At 42.2% G+C, this 22,320-nt stretch overlaps 1 protein-coding gene and 1 long non-coding RNA gene across 4 annotated transcripts in view; one reads left to right on the top strand and one right to left on the bottom strand.

Moving 5' to 3' along the window:
• Positions 1–22,320, top strand: part of LOC140720435 (butyrophilin subfamily 3 member A3-like) — a 774,879-nt gene that overhangs the window by 42,624 nt on the left and 709,935 nt on the right. For all 3 annotated transcript variants that reach the window (XM_073035302.1, XM_073035297.1, XM_073035289.1), the window contains exons 4-5: positions 3,032–3,310; positions 20,020–20,136. In XM_073035302.1, coding sequence (XP_072891403.1) covers positions 3,032–3,310; positions 20,020–20,136 — 396 coding nt within the window. The remainder of the gene's footprint in view (positions 1–3,031; positions 3,311–20,019; positions 20,137–22,320) is intronic.
• The window catches only part of LOC140720484 (uncharacterized), a 736,320-nt gene that overhangs the window by 5,167 nt on the left and 708,833 nt on the right, over positions 1–22,320 (bottom strand). Inside the window, exon 2 of the long non-coding RNA XR_012097195.1 lies at positions 2,773–2,876. This is a non-coding gene — a long non-coding RNA (uncharacterized lncRNA). The remainder of the gene's footprint in view (positions 1–2,772; positions 2,877–22,320) is intronic.

Consider the following 22,320-nt stretch of genomic DNA (forward strand, 5'->3'; position numbering starts at 1 on the left):
AGCAAATCCAGTCCCAGAGAATATTCTCCAGTAGTTTCTCCATCACTGGTGTAAAATCCATCGGCAATCATGGATTCGTTCTTGAACTATGGAACAACATTCACTATCTCCAATTCTCCAGCATTCCACCATTACCCTCTGTCTTCCGTGGGAGTTTTGTCAAAATGCCAGAAATCCCAGAAAATCCCAGAAATTTCCTCTCTTGCCTCTCTCAGTTACTGGTGGTGATGAATCAGTATATGGAGGGAAATTGAAAATTAGGCTGAGTGGTGTCATAACAACAACCTCTCACTCAATGCCAGCAAGACCAAGGAACTGATGGTAGACTTCAGAAGAGGGAAAACAGAGGTCCATGAGCCAGTCATCATTGGTGTATTGAGGTGAGGGGATTAGCAACTTTAGATTCCGGATTGTTACTATTCTGGATGACATGTCCTGGACCCAGCAAGCAAATGTATTTGTGAAGAAAGCATGGCAGTGCCTTTACTTCCTTAGGAGCCTGCAGAGATTCAGCGTGACATCAGAATCAGGTTTATTATCACCGGCATGTGATGTGAAATTTGTTAACTTAGCAGCAGCAGTTCAATGCAATACATAATCTAGCAGAGAGAGAAAAAAATAAAATAAAATAAAACATAATAATAAATAAACAAGTAAATCAATTACATATGTTGAATAGAATACATCAAAAATTTTAACAGAAGTCTATAGTTGTGTGGCAGGAAATGTATTGACCGGCAGCAACATGACCTGATGTGGGAACACCAATGCCTTTGAACAGAAAATCCTGCAAAAGGTAGTGGATTTGGCACAGTGTATCATGGGTAAAGCCCTCCTAACCATTGAGCGCATCTACATGAAACACCTTCATATAACAGCAGCATCCGTCATCAGAGATCCTCATCGCCCAGGCCATGCTCTTTTCTCATTGCTGCCATCAGGTAGAAGGTACAAGAACCTCAGGACTCACACCACCAGGTTCAAGAACAGTTACGAGCCCTCACCCATCAGACTCTTGAACAAAAGGGGATAACTACACTCACTTGCCCATCCATTGAGATGTTCCCACAATCTCTCTTTAAAGATTGTTTGTGTTATTTCATGTTCTCGTTATTTATTGCTATTTATATGATTTTGCATTTGCACAGTTTGCTGCCTTCTGCACTCCACTGGATCTTCCATTGATCCTGTTCCAGCTACTATTCTGTAGGTTTGCTGAGTATCCCTGAAGGAAAATGAATCTCAGGGCTTCTGACAATAAAATTTACTTGTAACTTTGAACTTTGTATAAATCAGAATTAGGTTTATTATCATCGGCATGTGTCGTGAAATTTATTAACTTTGCAGTAGCAGTTCAATGCAATATAGAAGAAGGGGAAAAATAAATCAATCAATTACAGAATACATATATTGAATAGATTAAAAATCATGCAAAAAACAAATAATGTATATTAAAAAAGTGAGGTAGTGTTCACGCATTCAATGTCCATTTAGGAATCAGATGGCAGAGGAGAAAGAAGCTGTTCCTGAATTGCTGAGTGTGTGTCTTCAGGTTTCTCTACCTCCTATCTGATGGGAACAGTGAGAAAAGGACATGTCCTGTGTGCTGGAGGTCCTCAATAATGGACGCTGCCTTTCTGAGACACCGCTCCTTGAAAATGTCCTTCCTGGGTACTTTGTGGACTAGTACCCAAGATGGAGCCATGAATAAACTAAATTTACAATCTTCTGCAGCTTCTTTCAGTCCTGTCAGTAACCCCCCATACCAGACAGTGATGCAGCCTGTCAGAATGCTCTCCACAGTATATCTACAGAAGTTTTTGAGTGTTTTTGTTGATATACCAAATCTCTTCAAACTCCTAATGATGTATAGTCGCTGTCTTGCCTTCTTTATAACTGCATCGATATGTTGGGACCAGGTTAGATCCTTAGATATCTTGACACTCAGGAACTTGAAACTGCTCACTCCCTACATTTCTGATCCCTCTATGAGGATTGGTATGTGTTCCTTCATCTTACCCTTCCTGGTCCACAATCAGCTCTTTTTTCTTACTGACGTTGAGTGCAAGGTTGTTGCTGCGACACCACTCCACTAGTTGACATATCTCACTCCTGTACGCCCTTTCATCTCCATCGGAGATTCTACCAACAATGGTTGTATCATCAGCAAATTTTCAGACAGTATTTGAGCTATGCTCGCCACACAGTCATGGGTATAGAGACAGCAGAGCAGTGGGCTAAGCACACACCCCTGATTTACACCAGTGGTGATCGTCAGCGAGAATGAGATATTATCACTAATCCACACAGATTGTGGTCTTCCAGTTAGGAAGTTGAGGATCCAGTTGAAGGGGGAGGTACAGAGGCCCAGGTTCTGTAACTTCTCCGTCAGGATTGTGGGAATGATAGTGTTGAATGCTGTGTATAGTCAATAAACAGCATCGTGACATAGGTGTTTGTACTGTCCAGGTGGTCTAAGGCCGTGTGAAAAGCCATTGAGATTGCATCTGACGTTGACCTATTGTGGCGATAGATCCCACAGGCCCTGGAGATTTATCCGCTTTACTTCTCTTTGAAAGACTCAAAACCACCTTCTTCTTTATTTCAAAATGTCCTGGCACAGTAGGATTTCACAGAGTGATTTCACTATCTTCCGTTATCTAATCCTCGGCAAACAACTTTTGTTACCCTTTTGCTTTTAATGTATGTAAAAAATGCCTTGGTATTTTCTTTAATCGTAATTGCCAATGGCATTTCTTGTGCATTTTTTACCCTCCTTATTCCTTGCTTGTGTTCTTTCTGGCGTTCTTTATATTCCTGAAACTTCCTGTCTGAATTCAGCCTCCAAATATTTAACGTGTTTCATCAGGCAGCATCTGTGGAGAGAAAAACAGTTAATGTCTCAAGTTGATGAACTAGGAAAGGTTAGAAATCAATAAAGGTGATTGCAAGCAGATTTAATACATGCTTTATGGATTCATGTTTCATTTTTCCTAATGACTATTATTTCTCCATCTGTCTTTAACTACAGGTTCAGGGAGTGAACCTCGGATTCAGATGATGGGATACCATGGAGTGGGAATTCAGCTTGTGTGTAAATCCAGTGGATGGTATCCTGAGCCAGAGATCCTGTGGATCGGTGGGGATGGAAATGCATTAACAGAGGTTGAGACAAAGTACCACAGAGACTCGGGTCTTGTAAATGTTGAGAGCAGTGTTGGAGTAACGAGACAATCGTCAGGCAAACTGAAGTGCATTATCAGGAGCGAACATTTGAAAATAGAACATACGGCAATTATTACAATATCAGGTTTGTAAATTATGATGTTTGATCGGTGAAGGAGAACGGTGATCTAATTTCTACTGAAACCCTAACTACCAAAGAATACTTTGCCTCCATAATGTCTTTGCCAAAATCTTATGTCTGTTGAAGACTGTCCCTTGTATTTAAACACAGTCCACTGTTAGTGACAATTTTGCTGTCTGTGCATCTTTTAAATCTGGCACACCATTAAAGGCCAATTGAATCCACAACTTGTCCATTTAGGATGGACATCAACACAGATATTTTCAATCCTTTGATACTCAGATGAAACATAAATTCCATCTGAGTGGATACAACTTGGAACATTTCCAAAAATATTGGCATTACAAAACATTTTCCGAAGCATTAACATCTGCTTCATTGACCTACCCGTGAACTATTGACATTGCTATGCCCAAGATGAAAGTTCTGTTGATGTTGCAGCTATGGTCCGATTTAAAGAAAATCTATAAAAATAATCATCCAGATTACTACTGAAAACTTCTATAAGTTGGCCCAGGCTAATACAATCAGAGTGGAAATCCTGACTGAATGATCAGTGTGGGAAAACCCACATAATTTTGAATACCTCTGTGAAATCTCCCCTCAATCATCTAGAAACATAGAAACATAGAAAATAGGTGCAGGAGTAGGCCATTCGGCCCTTCAAACCTGCACCGCCATTCAGTATGATCATGGCTGATCATCCAACTCAGAACCCTGGACCTGCTTTCTCTCCATACCCCCTGATCCCTTTAGCCACAAGGGCCATATCTAACTTCCTCTTAAATATAGCCAATGAACTGGCCTCAACTGTTTCCTGTGGCAGAGAATTCCACAGATTCACCACTCTCTGTGTGAAGAAGTTTTTCCTCATCTCGGTCCTAAAAGGCTTCCCCTTTATCCTTAAACTGTGACCCCTCGTTCTGGACTTCCCCAACATCGGAAACAATCTTCCTGCATCTAGCCTGTCCAATCCCTTTAGAATGTTTTACGTTTCAATAAGATCCCCCCTCAATCTTCTAAATTCCAGTGAGTATAAACCTAGTCAGTCTTTCTTCATATGAAAGTCCTGCCATCCCAGGAATCAATCTGGTGAACCTTCTCTGTACTCCCTCTATGGCAAGAATGTCTTTCCTCAGATTAGGGGACCAAAACTGCACACAATATTCTAGGTGCGGTCTCACCAAGGCCTTGTACAACTGCAGTAGAATCTCCCTGCTCCTGTACTCAAATCCTTTTGCTATGAATGCCAACATACCATTTGCCTTTTTCACCGCCTGCTGTACCTGCATGCCCACCTTCAATGACTGGTGTACAATGACACCCAGGTCTCGTTGCATCTCCCCTTTTCCTAATCGGCCACCGTTCAGATAATAATCTGTTTTCCTGTTCTTGCAACCAAAGTGGATAATCTACATTCCAGTGAATAAGTAATTTAATTTTGCCCCATAACACAGGGGCTCAGATTTCAGTAAATCCCTTGTAAATATTCTCTGCACTCTTTCAATCTGATTTATATCTTTCCCGTAGGTAGGTGATCAAAACCGGACACAATACTTCAACTTAGGCTGCACAAACATCTTAGTCAATTTCTACCAAACTTCCCACTCTTGTACTAAATACATTGATGTATGAAGGCCAATATGCCAAAAAGTTTTCTTTATGACCCTTTTCTTTTCAAAAAAAATTTTCTTTATTTGAAATACCACTTTCAAAGAATTATGGACTGTATTCCCAGATCCCTCTGTTCTACTACACTCCTCAGTGCCCTACCACTCACCGTGTAAGACCAACCCTGGTTGGTTCTACTGAAGTGCAACACCTCACACTTGTCTGTATTAAACTGCATCTGCCATTTTTCATCCCATTTTTCCAGGTCTTCCAGATCGGCTGTAAGCTCTGATCATCTTCATAACTGTTCAGTAACCCCAAATCCTGATGCCATCCCTAAATTTGATGATGTAGTTTACCACATTATCATCCAGTTTGTTGATATGGATGACAAACAATAAAGTACCCAGTATCGAGCCCTGCGGCAGACCACTAGTCACAGGTCTCTAGTCATCTAGGCAGCCATCTACAATGCTCTCTGGCTTCAAACAAGAAATCAAAGTCTCTTGCAATCTTGAAAGCCAAGCGACTGAACCTTCTTCACCAAACTACAATGCACTACCTTTTCAAAGGCCTTGTAAACAATATCCACTGCCTTGCCTTCATCAAGTTTCTTTGTAACTTCCTCAAAATCTCTGTAAGATAGGTTAGACAAATTTATCACACACAAAGCCATGTTAGCTATCCCAAATCAGTCACTGACTATCCAAATACTTTTATATCTGGTCCCTTAGAACATTTCCCAAAAACTTCCCAGTACTGACGTCAGGCTCATATGCCGATAATTTCCTGATTTATTCTTAAACAGCAAAACAACATTAGTTATCCTTCAATCCTCTGGCACCTCACCTGTGGCTAAAGATGTTTAAAATATCTCTGCTGGGGTTCCTGTAATTTCTGCATTAGCCTCCCACAGGGTCTGAGAGAACATCTTGTCAGATCCTGTGATTTATCCACCTTAATTTGCCTCAAGACAGCAACACCTCCTCCTCTGTAATCTTTATCAGGTCCATTAACTCACTACTGCACAGCCTCACATCAATAGATCCTGTTTCTCTCTCTCTCTCGAGTAAATACTGATGCAAAAATCCATTTAAGATCTCCTAAATTTCTGTCAGCTCCATGCATGGATACCACTCTGTTCTTCCACATGTCTTCTTCCAGCCCTCCTGATTTTCTTCTTGCATTTCTTTCACTCCTCGAGTACCTCATTTATTTCTGCCTGCCTATACCTGTGATGTACCTCCTTTTTCTTCATTAGGACCACAATATCTTAAAAATAATGCTGTCTAAACCTATTATCCCTGCCTCTCATTCTGACAGGAACATACAATCTCTGTGCTCTCAAAGCTTCCCTTTTGAAAGCCTCTCACTTAACAAGTGCACCATCGCAAGTGCACTTGCCAGATCGTATTTGATACCATCAAAACTGGCCTTTCTCCAATTTGGACCAGACCTGTCATTTTCCATCATTACTTTGAGACTAATGGCATTATGATCACTAGATGCAAAATGTTTCCCAGCAGAAACTTCTGTCACCTGTCCTGTCCCATTCCCTAATAGCAGATCAAGTGTCACACACTCTCTCTTCTGGACTTCCACGTAGTGATTAAGGAAACTTTCTTGAGCACATTTGACAAACGTTTTCCCATCCAGCTGTTTACTGAATGGGAGTCCCAGTCAATATGTGGAAAGTTAAAGTCACCCACTATCACAACCATTTGTTTCCTGCAACAGTCTGCAAACTGTCTACAAATTTGCTGCTCTACATTATAGACTCATAGAGAAGTACAGCACAGAAGCAGGTCATTTGGCCCATCTAGTGCATGCTAAAAATATTTAAATTGCCTGCTCCCATCAACCTGCACTGGGACAGTATCCCTACCATCCATGTACCTATCCAAACTTTTCTTAAACATTGAAATTGTGATTGCATGCACCGCTTGTGTTGGCAGCTCATTCCAAAATCTCACAACCCTCTGAATGTAGAAGTTTCCCCTCATGTTCTCCTTTAACTTCTCACCTTTCACCCTGAACCCATGACATTTGGTTGTAGTCCCACCCAATCTCTGGAAAAAGCCCACCTGCAGTTACTTTATCTATACCCCTCATAATTTTGTACACCTCTGTCAAATCTCATCTCAATCTTCTATGTTTTGAAGTATGCAGTCCCCACCTATTCCATCTTTCCTTGTAATTCAAATCCTCCAGATTCTTGTGAATTTTCTCTGTACTCTTTCAACCATGTTTACATCTTTCCTGCAAGTAGGTGTCCAAAGTTGCACACAATATTCCAAATTAAGCCTCACCAACACCTTAAACATCTTCAACGTAACATCTCATCTCCTGTACTCAATACATTGATTCATGAAGGCCAATTTTGCAGAGGCTTTCTTCATGGCTCTATCTACCTGTGACACAACTTTCAACAAATTATGTACCTGTATTCCCAGATCCCTTTGTTCTGTCACACTCCTCAGTGCCCTTCCGTTCACTGTGTAAGACCTACCCCGGTTGGTCCTACTGAAGCGCCAAACGTACTTCTCTGCAATAAATTCCCTCTCCCATTTTTCAGCCGATTTCCCCAGGTGATCAAATCCCCCTGCAAGTCATGATAAGCCTTCCTCACAGTCCACTACACTCCCAATCTAGGTGTTATCTGCAAATTTGCTGATCCAATTAATCACATTATCATCTAGATCATTGATAAACTGTAGGTGGCAAACAGCAAAGGACCCAGCACTGATCCTGTGGCACCTCACTAGTCACAGGCCTCCAGTCAGAGAGACAACTCTCTACTACCACTCTCTGGCTTCTCCCATAAAGCCAATGTCTAATCCAATTTACTACCTCATCCTGAATGCCGAGTGACTGAACCTTCCTGACCAGCCTCCCATGTGGGCCCTTGTCAAATGCCTTACTAAAGTCCGCATGGACAACATCAACTGCCTTGCCTTCATCAATTTTTCTTGAACAACTCAATAAGATTGGTTAGACATGCCTGACCACGCATGAAGCCATTCTATCCTTCATCGGTCTATGTCTATCCAAATACAGAGTCTATAAGTGGCTTTTTCGACACTGATCAACAACAGAATCAACAATCATGTAAAGTGAAGCCAAATTTTGACAAATTAATCGAAATATATTTCAATTATTACAAAACAACTGATTGCACAATTACTCTCCCCCTTCAAAACTCCTCAAGCTCTGTCAGAATGCATGCTAATTATGAGTGAACAGCCATTTTCAAGTCCAGCCACAAATACCCAATTGCGGTCTAGACTCTGACTTGGCCACTTCAGGACATTAACATTTTTAAGCTATTCTTGAGTAGCTTTGGCTTCATGCTCGGGGTCATTGTCTTAGTGAAAAACAAATCTCCCAAGTCACAGTTCTCTTGTAGACTGCATCAGATTTTCTTCCAGGATTTCCTTGTATTTTGCTGCATTCATTTTACCCTCAACCTTCACAAGCCTTCCAGGGCCTGCTGCAGTGAAGCATCCCCACAGCATGATGCAGCCACCACCATGCTTCACGGTCGGGATGGTGTGTTTAGTCTCATGGCCAAAAAGCTCAATTTTGGTTTCATCAGACCATAGAACTTTCTTCCACCTGACTTCAGGGTCTCTCACTTGCCTTCCGGCAAACTCTAGACGAGATTTCATGTGAGTTTTTTTCAACAGTGGCTTTCAATTTGCCGCTGTCCCCTAAAGCTACAACTGGTGAAGCACCCGGGCAACAGTTGTTGTATGCACAGTGTCTCCATCTCAGCCACTGAAGCTTGTAACTCCTCCAGAGTTGTCATAGGTATCTTGGTGGTGTCCCTCACTCATCCTCTTCTTGCACGGTCATTGACGTTTTGAACTGAATTGAATTGAATTAATATTATTACTTACATTCTTCATATACATGAGGACTAGAAATCTTTACGTTATGTCTCTGACTGAATGTGCAATGTGCAATTTATAGTAATTTATAATAAATAGTATGTACAACAGGACAGTCAATATATCATAGAAATACAATTGTATCAGCATGAACTAAGCAGTCTGACAGCCAGGTGGAAGAGGCTGTCCTGGGGACTGTTGCTCCTGGCTTTTATGCAGCGGTACTGTTTCCTGGATGGTAGCAGCTGGAACAGCTTGTGTTGGGGTGATTCAGGTCCCTGAAGATCCTTCAGACTCTTTTTACACATCTGTCTTTGTAAATATCCTGAATAGTGGGAAATTCACATTTACAGATGTGCTGGGCTGTCCGCACCACTCTCTGCAGAGTCCTGTGATTGAGGGAAGTACAGTTCCCATACCAGGCAGTGATGCAGCCAGTCAGGATGCTCTCAATTGTGCCCCTGTAGAAAATTCTTAGGATTTGGGGGCCCATACCAAACTTCTTCAACCGTCTGAGGTAAAAAGATATGCTGTTGTGCTTTTTTCACCACACAGCCGGAATGTACAGATCACGTGAGATCCTCGGAGATGTGCTGTTCACCCTCGCAATCCCAGATCCATTGATGTCAGTAGGAGCCAGCCTGTATCCATTCCTCCTGTAGACCAAAACCAGCTCCTTTGTTTTTGCAACATTGAGGACGGCTGATTTACAGCTGTGCCATATTCTTTCCATTTCATGATAATTGACTTAACTGGACTCCAAGGGATATTCAGTGACTTGAAAATTTTTTTGAATCCATCTCCTGACTTGAGCTTTTCAAAAACCTTTTAGCAGAGTTGCTTGGAGTGTTCATTTGTCTTCATGGTGTAGTTTTTGCCAGGATACTGACACCAGCAGTTGGTCCCAGGTACGGGTGTATTTTTAACTGCAGTCCATCGGAACACCTTGACTGCACACAGGTCTCCAAAAACAGATTTCCATTTAACTAATTACAGTCCGCCCTCCTTATCTGTGAATTCCGCATCCGCGAATTCAACCAACTGCGAATCGAGAAAACCCGGAAGTGCTCTTCCAGCACTTGTTGTTCCAGCATGTACAGACTTCTTTTCTTGTAATTATTCCCTAAACAATACAGCATAACAACTATTTTACATAGCATTTACATTGTATTAGGTGTTATAAGTAATCTAGAAATGATTTAAAGTATACGGGAGGATGTGCACGAGTTATCGTGGATCGGGATAAAAAAAAATCAGAAGTTCTCTTACTAAGTAAGTCGGAACAAGTACATCCGGTATTATTTAGCGTCGGTTAGTCAAACGTTTGTCTTAGTATATAGTATATATTTTACCTTTCCATGCATATAAAACGCTTAAAACGTATGTTTCCGCGACTTCTGTTCCCGAGTTTGATCCAGTAACAGATCACTCCCGGGTGCGCTCTCCACCGTGCCGGGTTGATGTGGAGGATCAAAACCCCAAAGCCCAATAATTAAACCACTGTGTTGCTCAGTAATCATTGTAGCTTTCATCGGGGCAGAGCTTTTCTCACTTCATCCTTTAAAATTGTTTCGATCGTTGACTGACGTAGCCTAACGCTTTTCCAATGACCGATGGCGTTTCACCTCTTTCTGATCGCTTATTATTTTCACTTTATTTTCAATCGTGATCGTGATTATTTTCGTGAACAGAAACACTACAGATTCAGAGCCCATTGCCGGGTCCTAATGTCCACTGCACTGAGACAAGTTAAATAAAGTCTAGGTTTCCGCTGGGTCCTAAGGTCCACCGTATTACGACAGGTTGAATAAGGGACTTGCGCATCTGCGATTTTTGGTATTTGCGAGGGGTCCCGGAACCAATCCCTCACGGATAAAGAAGGCCAACTGTATGTAACTTCTAAAGTTAATCTGCTGCACCAGTGATGATTTGGTGTGTCATATGAAACGGGGTGAATACTTACGCAATCAATTATTCTGTGTTTTATATTTGTAATTAACTTTGAACATTTTGTAGTGATCTACTTTCAAGTTGACACAGAAAAGACTTTTCCTGTTGATCAGTGTCAAAAATGTCAAATTAAATCAACTCTGATTCATTGCTGTAAAACAATAAAATATAAAATCTTCTGGGGGGTGTGAATACTTTTTAAAGGCACTGTACTTATATATCCGGTCCCTTACAATATCTTCCAATAACTTTCCCACAACTAATGTCAGACTCACTGGTCTATAATTTACTTATTTATGTTCAGAGCCTGTTTTATACAACAGAACAACTTTAGCTTTTCTCCAATCCTCTGGTACCGCTCCTTTTGCAAAGGATGGTTTAAATATCTCTGCTGGGACCCCAGCAATTTCTGCACACCTCTTGTAGGGTCTGAGGGAACACCTCGTAAGGCCCAAGGTATTTATCCACCCTGATTAGCGTCAGGGTAGCAAACACCTCCTCCTCTGTAATCTGCACATGGTCCATGAAGTTGATGCTGCTTTGCCTCACTTCTAAAGACTTTGCATCCATCTCCTGAGTAAATACAGATGCAAAGAATTAATTTAAGATTTCCCCCATGTGTTTTGTTTCCACACTTGGATTACCTAACATTCTGATCTTCCAGAGGACCAATTTTGTGCCGAGCAGTCGTTTTACACAACGTATCTGTAGAAACCTCCTTCACGTTGTTTGCTAGAGCAACTTCATGCTTTCCTTTAGCCTTCCTGATTTATTTTGTAAGTGTTTTCTTGCATTTTGTCCTTCATAAGCACTTCATATGTTTTTTCCTTCCTATACCTGCTATGCAGCTCCTTTCCTCTCTTAACCAGGGCCTCAATATCTCTTGAAAACTGATATTCCATACACCTGTTACCTTTACCTTTTATTACTCTCAAAATTTGGTTTTGAAAGTCTCCACTTTCAAAGTACACCTTTGCCAGAAAACATCCTGTCCCAATCCACACTTGTCAGATCATTTCTGATGACATGAAATTGGCCTTTCTCCAATTTAGAATCTCAACCCTTGGAACGGATTTATATTTTTACATATTCACTTTGAAACTAATAGCATTGTGGTCACTGGATGTAAACTGCTCCCCTACACAAGCTGGGAATTCCCGAATAGCAGATCCAGTATTGCACACTCTGTCATTGGGACTCCGACATATTGATGAAGGAAACTTTTCTGAACACATTTGACAAACTCTATCCTATCCAGTCCTGTGAGAGTATGGGATTCCCAGTCAATATGTTGAAAGTTAAAATCACCAAATACTACTACCGTGTGTTTCTTGCACCAGTCTGCAATCTCTTTACAAATTTGTTGCTTTAAATCCCTCGGCTTGTTGTGTGGTCTGTCATCCACCTTTCCTACGATACAGTGCTCAGCCTATTAGTGCTATTTCATGAGAATTAACAAGAAGTAAGTTTGCAGATGACATGAAAATAACACTGGACAGCAAATTGTTATGAAAGTGTTGCTTCATCAGATATTTGTTTGTGTATGATAGACCACATGATGCTGAACACAAATATGATTTCAGACTTGCATCATACAGGAATTTGGAGAATCAGGAAATTAACTTTTATTGACAATAATGCATTTATTTGCATGACGGTGCTGACTCTTAGCAAAAGTTAAACTATGCTAATTTCTTTTGTTGATAACTTTCATTTATATTCAGTGTCTGAAGCTTCTCACTTAAGTGTCTAAGAATTATCACTAGCATTGACAGATTCCAATTGCCCTGATACTGTTTCTCCATGACCACAATATCCTGGTGAAACCTTTCACCATACTCATCGCTGACAGCACCAAGATTTGCAGGGAAGCATTCTAAATGGGAATCAGAAAATGAATCTTTAGAGACATGTTGCTCTTCATGAGTTTGTTTGCTTGACTCATGTTGTCAACAAGCTGCATGTCGTTTGGTGCTCTGTAGTTGCCAGAAAATGTTTAACAACATCCTTGGATGCTTTCCATGTGATTTTCTCCAGTCCCACTAAAAGTTCTTCAAATTGCCTGACATTGATGACCTGTTTGATTTGTGGGCCATCAAAAATGCCTTCAGTAATCTTGGCATCAGTTATTCTGATGATTTATGAATTGAAATAACAAATATAGATGATTTCAAGAAAATGTACATGATAGGGAAATTTCATGGTGGATTTCATGATCAGCAACTCAAAATCAGTAAGATACACCCAAAAGTATTCAGGAAGCAAAATCTTTGTTGTCCAGCTGTAACTGGGGTATGGTGGACAGAGAAAAAGTTTATCGAAAATTACAGAAGGATATGTATCTGCTGAATAAGTGGGCTGATGTACATCAGAATGAACTTAATTCTGATAAGTGCTAGCTATTGCATTTTTGAAAGTCAAATCAAGGGCGGTGGTACACAGTGAACAACAGGGCGCAGTGGAATGTTGGGGGATAGATGGACCTTGGAGTCCAAGTACATGGTTCCCAGAAAGTGGAGTCACAGTTACACGGGTTGATAAAGGGAGCTTTTAGCACACTGGCCTGTTCTGTTTTAGTCACCCTGCTACTCGAAAGAGTTCAGAAATATTTACAAGGATCTTGCTGGGACGAGAGGGACTGAGTAATGGGGAGAGGTTGCACAGTCTAGGAGTTTATTCCTTGGAGCGTATGAGACAGAGAGCTGATCTTATGAGCCCCTTCCATTGGTTTGGGTCAAACATGGATATTGCATCTGAGCTGTTTACATATCATATAAACTGGTACACAAGTCAGGGCAAGTCAAGACAAGTCACGTCAAGTCACTTTTTATTGTCATTTCGACCATAACTGCTGGTACAGTACACAGTAAAAACGAGACAACGTTTTTCAGGACCATGGTGCTACATGAACAATACAAAAACTACACTAAACTACATAAACCAACAGAAAAACTACACTAGACTACAGACCTAACCAGGACTGCATAAAGTGCACAAAACAGTGCAGGTATTACAATAAATAATAAACAAGACAATAGGCACAGCAGAGGGCAGTAGGTTGGTAGTCCGATGGCTTGGGGGGAAAGTCTGTTACATAAATAAACAGCCGAATGGCGGTGTCCGGGATTCCGTCTGTTTCTGTACTCCTGCCGAGTATTTTGTTGCCACGGATGTAGTCCAATTTAATGTCCATTGGAGAGCAGAATGGTCGGGAGAGCTGGCTGGCTAGGGCTTGCTTTTTTCCTGGTATGGATTCCTGCCCGCTCGCCTCATTTCTGCTTTCTCGCACACCGCTTACGACGGTCCCCAACTTCGGCCATATCTCTCCCCCTCTCCAAACAGCCGACATATCAAAAGGAACAGCAGACACCAATACAGTTCAGCATCAGTGGTGTTGTAGACTCTAACTCCGGATCTTTCCTCAGGGTTTACTCCCAAAGACATCCCCATGACTGGGAAGAGTCACAAGACAGCAGAGGATTGAGGTTAGGATTTTCCGTCTGCTAGATGATCTGCTAACCACAGCTGATGAGCCCCATCTGTTCAGAGTGACTTGTTTTCAGATGCCAGTACCTGCTTTTGGCCCTTCTCCTGTCAGTAGAAACGGTTCCACCATGCTTAGTAGCTGAGCCACACTGGAAAGGCAGGAGGTGGACTTGATTGTCAGGGGCTATTTGAGATGCACTCCATTGGGAATATTAAGTAGATTGTGGGAGCTTATCTCCACCAACTGCCCTGGTTATAACACCAGGAACCAGAGATCTTGTAGAGATGTATAAAATCATGATGAACATAGAGAGGATGAATTCACAGTCTTTTTCCCCGGGTTAGAGAAACCATTAGACCATAAGATATCGGAGCAGAATTAGGCCATTTGGCCCAACGAGTCTGCTTCACCATTTTATCATGGCTGATCCAATTTTCCTCTCAGTCCCAATCTCCTGCCTTCTCCCCATGTCCCTTCGTGCCCTGACCAATCAACAATCCATCAATTTCTGCTTTAAATATACATAAAGACTTGCCCTCCACAACTGCCTGTGGCAAAGAATTCCACAGATTCACCACTCACTAGCAAAGGAAATTCCTCCTCATCACTGTTCTAAAAGGATGCCTCTCTATTCTGAGGCTGTGTCCTCTGGTCTTACACTCTCCCAACATAGGAAGCATCCTCTCCATATCCACTCTATCAAGCCTTTCACCATTCAATTGGTTTCATTGAGGTCACCCCTCATTCTTCTGAATTCCAGTGAATACAGGCACTGAACCATCAAACGCTCTTCATATGACAAGCTATTCAATCCTGGAATTATTTTTGTGAACCTCTTTTGAACCCTCTGCACTATCAGCACATCCTTTCTAAGATGTAGGGCCGAAAACTGCTCACAATACTCCAAATGAGGCCTGACCACTGCTTTATAAAGTATAAACGTTATGTCCTTGCTTTTATATTCTTGTCCTTTTGAAATAAGTGCATTGCATTTGCCTTCCTCACCACAGACTCAACCTTCAATTTAAACTTCCAGGAATCCTGCACAAGGACTCTCTGGTCCCATTGTGCCTCAGTTTTGATTTTGTATTTTCTCTCCATTTAGAAAATAGTCAACCCTTTCATTTCTTCTACCAAAATGAATGACCATACACTACCCGGCAATGTACTCCATCTGCCATTTTTTTGCCCATTCTCCTAACCTGTCAGTCGTACTGTAGCCTCTCTACTTCCTCAAAACCACCCGCCCCTCTACCTATCTTCATATCATCTGCAAACTTTGCAACAGAGCCATCAACTCCATCATCAAAATCATTGACATATAACGTAGAAAGAATCAGTCCCAACACAGACCTCTGTGGAACACCACCAGTCACCAGCAGATAACCAGAAAAGCCCCTCTTTATTCCCACTCTTTGCCTCCTGCCAATCAGCCACTCCCTTATCCATATTAGAATCTTTCCTGGGCTGGTAGCTTGTTAAGCAGCCTCATGTGTGGCACCTTGTCAAAGGCCTTCTGAAAATCCAAGGACACAACACCAACCGATTCTCCTTTGTCTTTACAGCTTGTTGTTTATTCAAAGAATTCCAACAGATTCCTCAGGAAAGATTTTCCCTTGAGAAAACCATGCTGATTATGGCCTATTATATTATTTGCCTCAAAGTACCCTGAGACCTCATCCTTAAAAATCAACCAACAACTTCCCAACCACTGCGGTCAGACTAACTGGCCTATAGTTTCCTTTCTTCTGCCTCCCTCCCTTCTTAAGGGTGGAGTAACATTTGCAATTTTCTAGTCTTCTGTATCCATTGTAGAATCTGGTGATTCTTGAAATATCATTATTAATGCCTCCATGATCTCTTCAGCCACTTCTTTCAGATCTCCAGGGTGTACACTATCTGGTCCAGTGACTTATCTACCTTCAGTCCTTTCAGTTTCCCATGAACTTTCACTCCTGTTATGGTAACTTCACCAACATCATGATCCCTGACACTTGGAACTTCCACCATACTGCTAGTGTCTTCCACAGTGAAGACTGATGCAAAATACTTCTTCAGTTCCTCCGCCGATTTGTTGTCCCCCATTACTATCTCTCTGGCATCATTTTTGAGTGGTCCGATATCCATTCTTACCTCTCTTTTACACTTTATGTATCTGAAGAAACTTTTGATATCCACTTTAATATTATTGGCTCTCTTGCTTTTGCATTCCATCTTTCCCTTAGTGACTTTTTTAGTTGCCTTCTGTTGGTTTTTAAAAGCTTTTCAATACTTTAATTTCCCACTAACTTTTGCTCTATTATATGCTCTCTTTGGCTTTGACTTCTCATGTTAGCCACGGTTCCTTTAGAAAACCTCTTCCTCTTTGGGATGTATATATCCCGTGCCTCTGAATAGCTTCCGGAAATTCCAGGCTTTGCTGACTGCTGTCATCCCTGCCAGTGTTCTTTTCCAATCAATTCTGGCCAACTCCTCTCTCATGCCTCTGTAATTCCCTTTACTCCACTGAAATACTGATACATCTGACTTGAGTTTTTTCTTCTCGAATTTCAGTGATCATCCCCTAAGGGTTCTTTTACATTAAGCTCTCTAATCAATTCTGGTTCATTGCACAACACTCAATCTGAAATATCTGATTCTATTTTGAGCTCAACAAGCTGTTCTGAAAAGCTGCCTCGTAGGCATTCTAGAAATTCTCCCTGCAGGAATCCCACAACAGCCTGATTTTCTCAATCTACCTGCATACTGAAGTCCCCCCATGACTATTGTAATATTGCCCTTGTGGTATGCATTTTCTTTCTCCCATAGTAATTTGTAGGCCATATCCTTACTACAGTCTGGGGGTCTGTATGCAACTCCTATCAGGGTCTTTTTACCCTTTGTTACGTACCCCGTAACTGGGTCACTTACCAGCAAAGATAGAGAGGTCCGTTGAAGTCTGATGGTACTATTTTTAACAGTATTTATTGATAAAAATACACAAAAATAATGTCAATGCAAACATACAGATAATATACGTCGTCAATACTAAATCTAAAAGCGCGGGTATAATAATAATCAATAAGAAATAGCTCTATCGTTGTCTAGGGGATAATGTATTGTCCGATGGAAATATAAAAGTCACTCAAGTTCATTCAAGCTGCAGCTGTTTGGTTGGAGAGAAAGACGGAGGTTTAACTTGCCCATTCCTTTTATGATGTCAATCCTTCGAGAGTCATTGGGGGCTGATTTCCCATTTGTGGTTAGCTAAAGCCGTTCTTCCGTGGTAAAGGCCCACCAATTCCGAGGCAAATGGAAAAGGACGCACGTGGGCTTTTCCACCGGCTTTCGCTGTTACTCTGTTACAGGAGTTCTAGCATTTCTTCTGGTGCGTCTGAAGGGGCTATTCCCCAGGCCCTCTTTTATCCTGACTCACAGGGTCTCAGATGTCAATCAGGTTGGGATGATGCAATCCCTCCACCAACCCCCCCTCAGTTCATTGCCTGGGGCTTCGATGAATCGTACAGTATTCAATACACAATCCCGTCTCCAAGAGACAATAGCCGTTATCAATGGTTCCGCCTTTCGGAGGCCAGGACACATTCCAAACTCTTTGTGGATTCTGCATGTCTTTCTCTCATTTCCTGGGTCTCCTGACCTGACTTAATAGTGATCTTGCGATTCTCAAAAAGGAGGGGGCCACGGACGTAACACCTTGCAGTTCCTTAGCTCTGTCCACGATGATTCAACACCTTCCGACGCTATTTCATCTCTGTCGAATGATGATATCAGTTTTTACCAACAGAGCAATGCAGCTTTCCTGCCTGTCCTTTCAATACAATGTGTATCCTCAGACATTATGATCCCAGCTATAATCTTTCAGCCATGATTCAGTGATGGCTCCATCATCCTACCTGCCAATCTGTAACTGTGCTGCAAGTTCATCTACCTTATTCCGTATACTATGTCAGTCCTGTGTTCACCCTTTTTGATTTTGTCCACCTTTTACGTTACAACTCATCCTGTTGACTGCAATTTTGTCCTATCAGCAGCCTCTCCTCATTGCACATTGCCTCTGTTCGTCAACCAGCCACCTGACCTTCAGCACTATTATCCACCTTTCCTACGATACTTCTTGCATTGACATATTTGTGGCTCAGAACACAGGTCACACCATGCTCAACCTTTGGATCCCTAACTTTGTCCGAGGTCTTTCCAGCATCTGCCTCCACAAACTCTCCACTATCTTCTGCTGTAGAGGCATAGTTTTAAGGTGGGGGGGGGGGGGGGGGAAGATTTAGCAGGAACATGAGCAGCAACCTTTTTTCCACTGAAGTTGCTATGTGGAATAAGCTGCCAGGGGAGGTGGTTGAGACAAGTACAATAATAACAATTGTAACAATACTCAGTATTCTGGCTGGTCGTATCATGATCTGGTCTGGCAATCCGAATGCCTGGGAATGTAAGAAGCTGCAGAGAGAAGTGGACTCAGCCCAATACATCAGGGGCAAATCCCTCCCCACCATTGGTAGTATCTACAGGAGGTGCTGCCTCTAGAAGGTAATTCCATTATTAAAGAGTTTCACCATTCAGCCATGACATCTCCTTGCAGTGACCATTAGGCAGAAGCTACAGAAGCCTGAAGTCCCCACACAACCAGGTTCAGGAATAGAAACTGTTCAGTTCATGAACTAACTCACAAAACTCTAATCACTACCTCAGTACAACACTGTGACAACCTTGATCACTTTGCACTACAACAGACTTTGTTTATTTTTTCATTCTGATTGTGTAATTTCCTGTAAAAATTATGTATAATTTATGTTTTCATTGTGAGTGCTACCTCTGTGACTCTATAGCCTGTGATGTTGCTGCAAGTGTGTGTGTTTTTTGAGCTGGTGCTCACATGGACTTGTGCATGGAACATTGAAACTTTGAATGGATAATCTGTCGGGCACATGGACACGGAAGGTTTACAAGGATCTGGGCTAAACCCTGGCAAAAGGGACTAGTTTGGATGGGGCCTGGTGGTCATCATGGACCATTTGGGCTGATGGACCTGTTTCTGTGCTGTGTATCTCTGCAATTAAACATCAGTGAGAGTGATGAAGTCTCAGAGCCTCCATTATAACAGTCCATTGCAGCCATTTCTGGTTCTTCCAGTAAACATCTATTGACGTGACAGGAGGAGGCTGCTAGGGCAGTTGTGGACTTTCCACCTCATGGAGTATGAAGAAGGTTCAGCAGATTGATTTCTGGGATGGCAGGACTTTCATATGAAGAAAGACTGGATCAACTAGGCTTATACTCACTGGAATTTAGAAGATTGAGGGGGGATCTTATTGAAACGTATACAATTCTAAAGGGATTGGACAGGCTAGATGCAGGATGATTGTTTCCGATGTTGGGGAAGTCCAGAACGAGGGGTCACAGTTTAAGGATAAAGGGGAAGCCTTTTAGGACCGAGATGAAAAAAAACTTCTTCACACAGAGAGTGGTGAAGCTGTGGAATTCTCTGCCACAGGAAACAGTTGAGGCCAGTTCATTGGCTATATTTAAGAGGAAGTTAGATATGGCCTTTGTGGCTAAAGGGATCGGGGATATGGAGAGAAAGCAGGTACAGGGTTCTGAGTTGGATGATCAGCCATGATCATACTGAATGGCGGTGCAGGCTGGAAGGGCCGAAAGGCCTACTCCTGCACCTATTTTCTATGTTTCTATATTTACCGAACTAATCCCGCTGGGGAGCATTGCAGCTTTTTTCATTGTCTGATTCACTGATCTTTATTCTACAGACGATCTCTTCCCCGCTGTTGTTCAATGGGCCCTGCTACTGGTCACCATTTGTGTTCTAATTGCTGCTAACTCCACTGTGATTTATTGGAATGTGAAACAAAACAGACACATAAAAGGTACGTTTCTGCAATATTGTGAAGTACTGGCCTGGAAATCCACTGGAACATCTCCCAGTTTCCCTCTGAAATTTCGATGAAAAGCCAGAGCATTTTCTGGAGAAATCATGTAAAATCCACATTTCCCAGCAAGTTCTGACATTCCAGCAGTGAATGTTGTCTCTGGAAAGAATATTTGTAGCCATAGAGATGGGAAGTAAGGAAGGAAACTGCCCGATGTTGCATCTCCTGTGTCTGCATGGTGACGTGCCCTGAGGTTCAACTGGTCACTGATTCACCTGCTTCCGGTAACTTGGTTCCCGATGTTTGGGCTCCTCTACAGTTATGAAACTGTTTACAGTTTGTATGATAACTTTGTTTAATAGCTCAAACCAAATTTTAAAATATGCATTTTCATCACATATCCTAACCCTGTGAGCTCTCCACTCACAGTGCCCTACAATGGTCTAAAGAGGCTGATCAGGGGCTGAAGGACAGAACTTAATTTTTTAAGAAGTGAAGCACAAAAAGTGCTGGTGGAACTCAGCATCTGTGGAAAGAAATAAACAGTCACCGTCTCAGACCAAGACCCTTGATTGGAAAGGAAGGGTGAAGAAGCCCATAAGAACATGGGTGGAGGGGACGGAGTACAATCCAGAGGCTGGTAGGTGAAGGCAGGTGAGGGAAAAGAGTGGTGGATGAGGGAGAGAATTGAATTGTGAAGATGGGGGATGATAGACTTGAAAAGTAAAGTTTTGAAGCAGAAGGAATCTTTTTTGGAGAGGAGAATGGATCAGGGGAGAGAGAGAAGAAGAAGGGAGCTGATAGGCAGTGGAGGAGAAGCGGTAAGAGGGAAGTCAGAATGAAGAATGGAAAGAGAGAAGAGGGAAAGCATCAGAGGGAGGTGATAGGCATGTTAGGAGAGAAGCTCTGTAAAGATACCATACAGCCCTCATTGCTGAGGGAAAGCTCCATTCAATACAGGTTGGCAATTCCATTGTATCCTGGATAATGGACTACCTGACTGGCAGACCACGGTTTGTGTGGCTTCACAGCTGTGTGTCAGACATGGCTAGAAGCAGCACTGGGGCCCCACAGGCAATGGTATTGGCTCCCTTCCTGTTTACCCTCTATACCCCAGACTTTAGATACAACACTGAGTCATTTCATCTGTAGAAAATTATCTGACAACTTAGCAATAGTGTATAAAGGGAGGTTGGGAGGATGAATACAGGGCCTTGGTGGAGGACGTTTGTCATGGGTCTGGCGGACTGGAATTTGCAAATATCACTCCACTCTTTAAGAAGGGAGGAAGGCAAAAGAAAGGAAATTATAGGCTAGTTAGCCTAATCTCAGTGGTTGCTAAACTGTTGGACGCTATTATTAAGGATGAGGTTTTGGGGTACTTGTAGACTAATGATAAAATAAGTCAAAGTCAGCATGGTTTCTGTAACGGGAAATCTTGCCTGACCAATCTGTTGGAGTTCCTCGAGGAAGTACCAAGCAGGGTGGACAAAGGAGAGACAGTGGATGTGATTTACTTGGATTTTCAGAAGGCATTTGATAAGGTGCCAGACATGAGGCTGCTTAGCAAATAAAATCCTATGGATTTCACAGGAAAGATACTGGTATGGAGAGGAACTGGTGGAAGGCAGGAGGCAGTGAGTGGGAATAAAAGGGGTCTTTACTGGTTGGCTGCCACTGACTAGTGGTATTCCTCAGGGGTCAGTTTCCTGTGGTGGAGATATCCAGAACTAGAGGGCACAGCCTCAAAATGGAGGGGTGACCTTTTAGAACAGAGGTAAGGAGAATTTTTTTTTAGCCAGAGAGTAGTGAATCTGTGGAATGCTCAGCCACAGACTGCGGTGGAGGCCAAGTCAGTGAGTTTATTTCAGGCAAAAGTTGAACGTTTCCTGATCGGTCAGGGCATCAAAGGATATGGGGAGTGTCAGGTGCATGGGGTAGGGTGGGATCAGAGATCAGCAGTCCTGGATGGTGGAGTTGACTCGATGGACTGAATGGCCTAATCTGCTCATCTGCCTTCTGGTCTTGGACTTTGTCAAATGGTGCAAGCTGAATCACCTTCAGCTCAACATCAGTAAGGCAAAGGAGATGGTGATGGACTTTAGGAAGATTGATCCTGCACTGCTCTGTGTTACTATTGATGGTGAGGACGTGGATGTGGTGAGGACCTACAAGTACCTG

Source organism: Hemitrygon akajei, chromosome 2 (genome assembly GCF_048418815.1).
Source record: "Hemitrygon akajei chromosome 2, sHemAka1.3, whole genome shotgun sequence".
NCBI classification, from domain to species: domain Eukaryota; kingdom Metazoa; phylum Chordata; class Chondrichthyes; order Myliobatiformes; family Dasyatidae; genus Hemitrygon; species Hemitrygon akajei.